The 9,890-nt window shown below is 44.1% G+C and overlaps 1 protein-coding gene across 1 annotated transcript in view; it reads left to right on the forward strand.

The window, feature by feature from the left end:
* The first annotated feature begins 2,737 nt into the window (after positions 1-2,737).
* LOC106809759 (telomere-associated protein RIF1-like) overlaps positions 2,738-9,890 on the forward strand; it is a 27,249-nt gene continuing 20,096 nt past the window's right edge. Inside the window, exons 1-10 of the mRNA XM_014812960.1 lie at positions 2,738-2,813; positions 2,992-3,037; positions 3,454-3,622; positions 3,814-3,963; positions 4,348-4,495; positions 5,194-5,288; positions 5,887-6,076; positions 6,621-6,757; positions 7,453-7,559; positions 7,926-8,077. Coding sequence (XP_014668446.1) covers positions 3,501-3,622; positions 3,814-3,963; positions 4,348-4,495; positions 5,194-5,288; positions 5,887-6,076; positions 6,621-6,757; positions 7,453-7,559; positions 7,926-8,077 — 1,101 coding nt within the window. The 5' untranslated portion in view covers positions 2,738-2,813; positions 2,992-3,037; positions 3,454-3,500. The remainder of the gene's footprint in view (positions 2,814-2,991; positions 3,038-3,453; positions 3,623-3,813; positions 3,964-4,347; positions 4,496-5,193; positions 5,289-5,886; positions 6,077-6,620; positions 6,758-7,452; positions 7,560-7,925; positions 8,078-9,890) is intronic.

Here is a 9,890-nt window from a genome sequence, read left to right on the forward strand (position 1 = left end):
GATCGTGCTAGTAATGTGACTGGCTATTCGCCGATCATCCCCCCCCATTCCCTCGGGGCTACGATTATACGCCCCGGGGGTAGATTCATCAGCTTGCTTACGGCATAAATATTTTTGCGTCGTAAAATTTCTTGGTGTTACGCAATCGGACGCTTGCTTAGTTGCGATTCATCACACAGTTATTTAGTATAAATTTTGCGATACCGATTTTTTCGGCCGCTACGACAAGCGAGCCTGTTTTATGCTGCTGCTGATTCATCAAGCTAAAAATCTTACGTAAAACCTTTGCGTAACTTTACCACGAGCTGACGAGGTGCCGTAAACACTCGAAAATTTCCGCAGGTGTTTTCAGGCATACCGCAGCATACATTATTTTATTGAGAAAACATAAAAATTCTACTCAAGTAGAAATAAACAAATAATTACCATACTACACAGACAGTGGCGCCTTTGACGCTTCTTTTGTCATAGCTTTGGCATTGTTTTTCAGTTATAAGCGAAAGTTGGTAGTTAGCCGTTGTACGTGCACACGTACGCACCGCACTGTTACGTGCCACACGCACGCACGTTGTACGTGCCACAACGTAAACAAGCACGCCATGTACGTTACACAACGCACGCACGCACGCATGCTGTACGTGCACACGGCATACGTACGTGTACGGTGCACACACACGCACGCACGTGCCACATGCAGCACGCACGCACGTGTACGTTAACACGCCACGCACGTACGCACGCACGCACGTGTACGTACACACGCACGCACGCACGTGTACGTGTCGCTGCTTTCATGAGTGTTGAACGCAATCCTACAAACGAAAATGTGGACACTATCACATCCCCCAGCACTCATGTAGACAGAGCTAGACGAGCCATATGGTTTAAATACAAGAGAGGCGTCAGTTTGGTTCCTATCGGTATGTGTCGCACAGTGTGATTGGTTTATGCTAGGCACGCCCGTCAACAGACAGCAGCCACGATGGCGTAGTGGATTTACACTGGAATTCATCAACATTTGCGTACGCAGGTGCTATACGCTGCGTTGATGAATCACACCTACGAGCTTTGCGTACGTACTTCGTAGAAACTTGGTGTACGCAATACACTTTACGCAACGTTGATGAATCCGGCCCCTGATTCGCACACTTCACGTGCTCATACATTGCCGCCCCCCCAAAAAAAATAAAATCCTGGCTACGCGCCTGCTTGCATGTATGGTGTCCGCTGCATATGCCAGTCAGTACACAATCTGGCTACGTTAGTGTGATAACGCATGCGCAATATCTCACCAGAGGAGTTATATTTTCTGATGAATATTTATTTAATATGGTTAGGGGGTATCTCAGCATAGATTTCTGAAATAAATTTTTATATGTAGACCTGTGTTTATAATTAGGAGAGCGCCCTAGCTTGCAGGGTGCACAACTCTTGCTGGATCCCCTCCCGTTTTCCCACCGCCTTTCCTGCCCCTCGGATAGATTGATTCCTTCTTCGTCTACCGCCCTCAGCTATCTTCCCTGCCGTACGTCTGTCCTCGGTCCCCCACCCCTCTCTCACTCAGCAAGCTATATTATGCAGTTTGCTTCGGTCCGTTCTGAGCGCTTGAAACGGTGCTCGAGCATGCGCAATATCTCATGAGAAGAAGAATATTTTGCAAAAATTATACATTTAAAATGAGGAGCAGGTATCCTAGTATAGATTTATATGATAACATACCATCCGCAGACCTCACTTAAGAAATAGAACAAAGACCTTGCATGTAAGGTCCCGCTGCATACAGGCCCTACAAGTCAGTACACAATCTGGCTATGTTAGTCTGTTAGCGCATGCTCAATATCTCACCAGAGGAGTTATATTTTCTGATGAATATGCATTTAATATGGTTAAGGGGTATCTCAGCATAGATTTCTGAAATAAATTTTAGTATGTAGACCTGTCTTTATAATTAGGAGAGGTGCCCTAGCCTGCAGGGTGCAAAACTCTTTCTTCATCCCCTCCCGTTTTCCCACTGCCTTTTCTGCCCCTCGCTTAGACTCCTTAATCTTCTACCGCCCTCAGCTATTTTCCCGGCCGCCTGTCCTCAGTCTCCCACCCCTCTCTCACTCAGCAAGCTATATTATGCAGTTTGCTTCGGTCCGTTCTGATCGCCTGAAACGGTGCTCGCGCATGCACAATATCTCATGAGAAGAATGATATTTTGCAAAAATTTTGCATTTAAAATGAAGAGCAGGTATCCTAGCATAGATTTATAAGATAACATACCATCCGTAAACCTCAATTAAGAAATAGAACGAAGACCTTGCATGTAAGGTCCCCGTTGCATATAGGCCCTACCAGTCAGTACACAATCTGGCTACGTTATTGTGTGTTAGCGCATGCTCAATATCTCACCTGAGGAATTATATTTTGTTATGAATATGCATTAAATGTGGTTAGGACGTATCATCGTGCCGTCACCGCTTAAGCCAAACATTTTCAGGGAGGTGTTTTGCATACATACTTTTCTGCAATTTGTGCTTCACTAATGCTGGATAGACTTAATCAATTTATTACTCAGGGTATCAACTAAAATTATGTATATATGTGAAAAATTTATTTTTGTATTTTTGGCTGAAATGTTCGACACGAATTCTTCAAGTATATAGGATCCTATCGAGAATTAAATAGTGGGCTGCTCTCAATAAACAACTTTTAATGTTGGCCGATAGAGGGCGCTGAAGAACTTGCCCTAGAAATTTCCCGCGAAATCAACATAGCTGAGGTTGGCAATTTTACATGTAGGAATGTAGAAAGCTCGCTACGTTGTTTTCGTAAGTTTTTGGTCGTTGTACATTTTTAATCTATGCGTTTTAAAATGTCAACTATGTATTCAAGCAATCCCGTGTGCAACAATCAAGCTACTCTTCGTTGACACGATTCGTTGAGTGCATGAATGTGGTAACACTGGTATTAAATGCCTATAATGCAATGGTATTTTCACTTTTTCAGTCTGTGCTGGCGATCAAATAAATACTTAGGACTGTACTGAAATTTAGTAAGTGACACTGCCACAGTACCTGTCTTTCTTCCTACTCTAGCTGTTACTGTAGTACTGAGTACTGCCTGTCTGTGATACTGTTGAGGTTCTCAAATCGTGTAAATATGTATGACTATGCGGTCCCTTTGTTAGCTAGTAATAGTAGGCCTATTGAACAGTGTTTGGGTTTTGATTTTTGTGTGTCTGCATTGGTAGTTTAACAGCCATCCAGTTGCCAACTGAGTTAAGGCAACATACCCAATTCTAGTTTGGGACCCCGGCTTTAAAAACCGATTTTTTCCTATACCACCCTGACTATACTAATATGTCATATGATACTTTCTACATTGTACCACCATGTAATAACACTAGCACAGTAGCAGTAGCACTACTAGGCACTAGCTATAATGAATTCTTATCGTTTCACTTTGAAGTAAGACCTAGACGCGGCTAGTGTTGAGCAAAGCGGAAAGCTGTGAGGATGTTGGCGATGGCAGCACCGCAGCCTGGTCACGGTGCTGACTGGCGGGAGGTGCTGTGTGCAGACGACAACGTCACACGCAGCACAGAGGAGAAAATCTTCGCATACACACTCCTGATAGAGTAAGTTTATCATGGGGGACCACATGCTTTTACTTTAATCTGTTCATAATCGGTATATATCCTTTAAGATGAGCTGTTGAAAGATTATTCCTACTAATTTGGGTCAAATGACATTGATATGAAGTCTTTTATATTAACACTTGTATGCAGCTCGTATGTAATGCTCATACGTCCACGTTCGTCACTTGCAGAGAACTGAAGACACACAACGTGAGCAGTGTCAATGACATCAACAAGGTCGTTCCATCTCTACTCCGAGACATCCGGGAGGGGTTGGCTTTCTCTGTTCAGGCGCTTGGCTTGATCTGGCAAGGACCGAGTGTACTGCCTGGAAAACCAGAGTGAGTTGTAGCTGAGCTATCACTTATAAATGTGAAATTTGGAGGGAACTTCTAGGTTTTTAATTTTAGAGTAATCAGAATTCATCTTTGTCAAATAACCACGTTTTTTGTCTAATCAAACTCATTTCATTCTCACCAACTCACAAACAAATGCCAAATGGTCCGGATCATTATTTACAAGGTTTATGAATCAATTTTCAAAGCAGCCCAAAGTGACATGCAAATACTACCACAAGAAAAATGAAAGAAAATGAAAAAAACAATGTTTTATATCAAATGCTGACAACATGGGGCACTTGTTTTCGGAATGTAAAACAATTGATTTTATGAAATTGCTTTTAAATATGTGCTAAGAACGATGTCATTCCTGATCTCTGATTGCAGCTTGGGAGCGAGTGAGGGCGCAGGAGAGCAGCTGCTAAGGGCTGTCTGTGCGATGCTACATGCGCCATCTATTGACAAGACGGTAGCCGTGCGCGGGCTGTGGTGTGTGAGCCGACAAGCACTCCCTACACACGTCATAGAGACACATGTAAGCAAGAGAGAGCTGCGTGGGGTGGCGTGTCGGGGAAGACGATGTGTGTAGGCTAAGGGGAGCAATGTTAGTGTGTTGCTCTATTTGTCTAATTGAGAGGGTAGAATCTTCTGATGATGTACCATTTTATGTGCAAGTGTCGCAGAATTTCTTTAGCATATATATATATATATATAGAGAGAGAGAGAGAGAGAGAGACGGAGAGACAGAGAGAGAGAGAGAGAGAGAGAGAGAGAGAGAGAGAGAGAGAGAGAGAGAGAGAGAGAGAGAGAGAGAGAGAGAGAGAGAGAGAGAGAGACCAGCGAGAGCGCACCTAGAAGATTAGAATACGAATAGAGTAAGAGATAGAAGACTCGAGATAGAGATAAGAGAATAGCAGATAGAGATAAAGAAGAGAGCAGAGAGATCACCCCAGGAAGAGAGATAGAGATAGAGATAGAGATACGAAGAAATAGAGTAGGACAAGAAGAATTAGAGAGAGAGCATAGAGATAGAGATAGTAGATAGAGACTAGAGATAGAATAGAGATTAGAGATAGAGACTGAGAGATACGAGATATGAGATAGAGAAGAGAGAAGAGAGAAAGATAAAATATCAGTAACGAATCGTAATGTATTGAGATTATTTACCCGCTAATAATATGTATAGATGATGATGATAGAGGTTTTAATACGCTCGTGTCTTATGCTTGGCAGTTTGACGAGGTGATGTCGGCGGTGGAAGCTACGGCACTTGGATACGGCTCACAGTCAGCTTCCGTCGAATACGAGACTCTGAACGTGATAATCAGGTAGTGAATTGTTGCTGGCATTCCGTGTATAGTGTGTTGTAACGGCACGCAGGAAAATGTGTGAGGGAATACGAGAGAGAGAGAGGGGGAGACGGGGAGAGGGAGAGAGAGAGAGAGCGAGAGAGAGAGAGAGCCGCACAAAGAGAATGGGAGAGAAAATGAGAACGAAATAAAAGGCACGATTACATTACATTTATTGCACGAATGCATAACAATACTAGAGCACTCGGAGAGCACAGACCTCCGCCAAGGCAGCTGAATTCTCTCAATGTGAAATTTTTTATTAATTAATTTAATTAAGTGGAAAATTAATTAAAATTAACTTAAATTAGATGTAATTGGATCGGATTAGTAGTCGGCGAGCGATGGCAGGGGGGGAAGGACGTGTCTGCCCCTTACCTGTTGGTTGCTGGCTTTGTAAGCCAGCGCACCTAGCGGCAAGTTAACTGAAACGTGCATGTTAACAAACCCACAAACACACAAACCAACACTCAAACACACGCCGGTGAAAACATAACCCCTGCCAAGCCCCTGGCGGAGGTAATTATATACAATGCATCATTACATTACATTCTGAACAGAATTGTTCATAACACAGGTTGCTGGAGCAGGCACCAGGCGGTGCTGAAACCCATTGGGAGCGCTGGTTGCGACTGGTGCTGCCACACATTGTCCATCCTGCCCCGAAGGTGCGGGAGCGAGCACAGAACGCCCTCTGCATAGGCCTGCCCTTACTGATGAAACATCAGGATGAAGTTGCTGACATCATTGTTCCAGACCTGAAGAATGTAAGTGCCGTGGTATAGACTCTTACTAAAGACCCATGTAAGAGTGAGTATCCACCACACGTATAATCACTGATGGAATCCAGTATCCGTACTATATAATACGTGTTTGTAATTGTGTGTGTGTGTGTGTGTGTGTGTGTGTGTGTGTGTGTGCACGCGCGTGTGCATTCGTGTGTGGTGTGTGCGTGCATGCGTACATGTGTGTGGTGTGTTGGTGGGTGTGTGCGTGCATGTGTGTGGTGTGTTGGTGGGTGGGTGTGTGCGTGCGTGCGTACATGTGTGTGGTGTGTTGGTGGGTGTGTGCGTGCTTGCGTGCGTGCGTGATCAATCTTTACAAGATCCCATTACGTTTGTACCACGTAGCATTCCGAGAAATGGCAACAACGTGCGGGTGACCCTTGACGTTAAAAACATTTTACCCTACGTTAGAATGCGAGGCGGGTGTTGACAGAATTTATTCGGCGTGTCGGCCCGCCTTCAATAGCGTCAGCTGTGAGCACGTTCTCTTGTCACGCGCGTCCTCACTCGTGGCTCCACCTTGCAGAGGATTTGTCCGGAGATGATGTCGATCTTCAACAATGCGAGTAGCAACGGAGCGGAACTTGCCATGCTGAAGACGTGGCGACTCCTGGTGGAGATTCTCGGAAGGAAGATTCACCACGGCTCCAGTGTCGTGAACAGGTGGGTGCGAAACGGTTCGCGTCGCCGTGGCGACGGGTGGAGGAGCATCGTCTGCTCTTTGTCGCGTCCATCGTCTGTTCGGCGGTGAGCTAACGATCATTCTCCGTTCGTTGATTTTCCCTCGACTTCTCGTCGATTGTTCGTTGTTGTTCAGCTTCGGTTTATGTTATGTTGTTTCCGCCGTTTGTCTGTTCTCCGTACATTCGTTGATTCTTGCACGACTCTTCTATCGGTTCATTATACGCGTGACAGTCTTATCCTCGCTTGTTTCTGCCGATCGCATCTCGCGAGTGTGTTGTTGGACGCGTAGCGACGATGATAGCTGTTCATTATACGCGTGACAGTCCTTTCCTCGGTTCATTTTCGCCGGTCTCTCGCGTGCGCGCTGGTCGACGTGTCGCTACGTTGACGCCAGTTTTTTCTCTCGCAGCATGTTGTTGCGCCTCGTCTCGTTTGTTCGGCGGTGAGCTAACGAGCGTTCTCTGTTCGTCGAAGTTTTCTTGACTTCTCGTCGATCGTTCGTCGACTGTTAGTCGATCGTTCGTAGTCGTTCGGTTTCAGTTCGTGTTACGCAGAGTTGCTGTTCTTCGATTCTTGTGCAACTCGTCTGTCGATTGCTCGTTATACGCGTGAGACTCGTTGTGTTATTATTATATCGTTTCCTCGGTTGTGACTCCCTGTCTTTTCTCTTGCAGTATGTTGCGTCTCGTCGAGAGCGGCTTCAAGCACAAGGCGCCTGCCGTCCGCACCTCTTCCTTTCGCGCCTGGGCAAGACTCATCGACAACTTCGGACTCGATCTGAGTGCGTGTGTGCGGCGCGGGCTGGGGTGGTGTAGGAGGGTACATAATGCACTATAGTGTACATTAGCGTACACAGTATGTGTGCGGCGTGGGCCGGGGTGGGGTAGGAGGGTACATAATGCACTATAGTGTACATTAGCGTACACAGTATGTGTGCGGCGTGGGCCGGGGTGGTGTAGGAGGGTACATAATGCACTATAGTGTACATTAGTGTACACAGTATGTGTGCGGTTAGGGCCGGGGTGGTGTAGGAGGGTACATAATGCACTATAGTGTACATTAATTAGCATTGGTCATCGCTCGTTAAGTCAGTGTGTTAGATAATTGCGCTTCCGAAGATGTTAACACATCTCCATGGCGATTTCAGATATATTGGCGAATCACAAGCGGTTAAAGCTGCTGTTACAGCCCTTCCTGATTGCTTCCGTGAAGCATGAGGCAATCGCCCATGCCAAGTTCGACACGTGGTGGCATCTGGTGGTGGCTCTTCGCAACCGCCTCTCCGCACACTTTGAAGAGGTTTGTGCAACAAATGGTAGTCATCCAGAATACGTCCCGGAATGTGTTGCGACTGTTTACGTATGCATGTGTGTGTTTGTGCGCATATATATGTGTTTTAACATAATTTACCTGTATATATTACAATTATAATTGCATATCATTTTCATTATTATTATTACTATTATTATTATTATTATTGTTGTTGTTGTTGTTGTTGTTGTTATTGTTACCATCATCATCATCAGCAGCAGCAGCATCATCATTATCGTCGTCGTCGTCATCCTCATCATCATCATCATCATCATCATCATCATCATCATCATCATCATCATCATCATCATCATCATTATTAGTGATACCATTGTTGTATATAGGTTGTGTGCCAGGGTCAGGTCATAGCCGGCATTGTTGCTGACACTCAAGTTACTGCGCAGCGAGCGGCGAAGCTGGTAAAGATTGAATACACCGAAGACCTTCTTCTCTGTTTAACTGCAAATCATCACGCATAAAAGCGTGGCGCAGCGGAATTTAAGACACATGTATAACCTATAAAGATATGCTCATAATATAGTATAATATGATCGCTAAACTAATATAATAATATCAAGCGTCCATAATAGAACATTTATGATTTATTTTTACAGAAAATGTTCTATTATGGACTCTTGATAATATACAAATATAATAGTAAATCGATAATACATAAAGACATGGTATAATGGAAGTAATAAGTGATATATAATATAAGTAATTATTAAGCAGTACAGGAATATATAATAAGAGAGGGATAAAATATCGATCGGGGATAACTTCGCTAGACCCTAACATGTATCTCAATGTTATTATGCTACCTTCCGTGAATGCGGGCATAACTGCACTTATTACAAACATCCTATCTTAAAGGAACAGTAGCCCTTCTAGGTATTTAGCGGTTATTTTCAGCAACTTTAGGTTATATTGCGCTACATAAAAAGTCTTTCATGGTTCAATCACCATTAGAAATATGTACACAAAAAATTGTTTTCTAAAACTACACCGACTACAGTCTTGACTTACAAAAAGGACGGTGGCCCGCCACTCAAAGCGCACGATCTGGAGAAGTTTGCCCGCAAAACCACTTTCCCAGCAAGGCGCCCTACAGACCGGGGTATTTCCTTACTTTATTCATTTAAAAGCAACAGCGATTGTGATATCCTGATAAAACGACATAGAGTTTCTGGTATAGTTGATGGTAGTATAGATATATCGTTCCTAAAATGAATAGGCGTTCGGTTAAATAGCACTTTAGGTATAAAATAATTGCACTTTTTGATTAGCCTTCGGCTCATTTACCTGCCCAAAATAAAAATGCAATACCGCAACTTTTCAGGGTGGCAGCACGCGCTCCGGGCCCTGTCCATTGGCGCCGTTTCAAATTTCGTAGCGTTGGACTGTGCTAAATAAGTAATTTAAGTATCTGCGTGACAAACTACATGTGGGTATAGACGATTTGTTATACGTAAGTACAAGTTGTATGCAGTAAAATCCTAGAGGCTACTCTCCCTTTAAGTAGATCATAGTATATACTATAAACTACTCACCGGCCGATAATATCTTTCTACGTTTGTTTATCTTCTCAACGTTTACAGTACGTCATCACGTCGCGCGAAATGCCAAAAGAGGCAACATCGTTATATCTCAGAGCACTTGTTGTTCTACCTTTCATTATTAAGCAGAGCATATTCGCATCCTTCAGGAAGCCGTGCGATTCTCGAAAGTCCTTTCATCTGGGAGCTCCAACTTCTAGGCGAACGCAGGAGTGCTCTGTCCGAGGTAGTCGTAGGAGAAGAAA

This window comes from Priapulus caudatus, unplaced genomic scaffold, assembly GCF_000485595.1.
Source record: "Priapulus caudatus unplaced genomic scaffold, Priapulus_caudatus-5.0.1 Scaffold382, whole genome shotgun sequence".
NCBI lineage: Eukaryota > Metazoa > Priapulida > Priapulimorpha > Priapulimorphida > Priapulidae > Priapulus > Priapulus caudatus.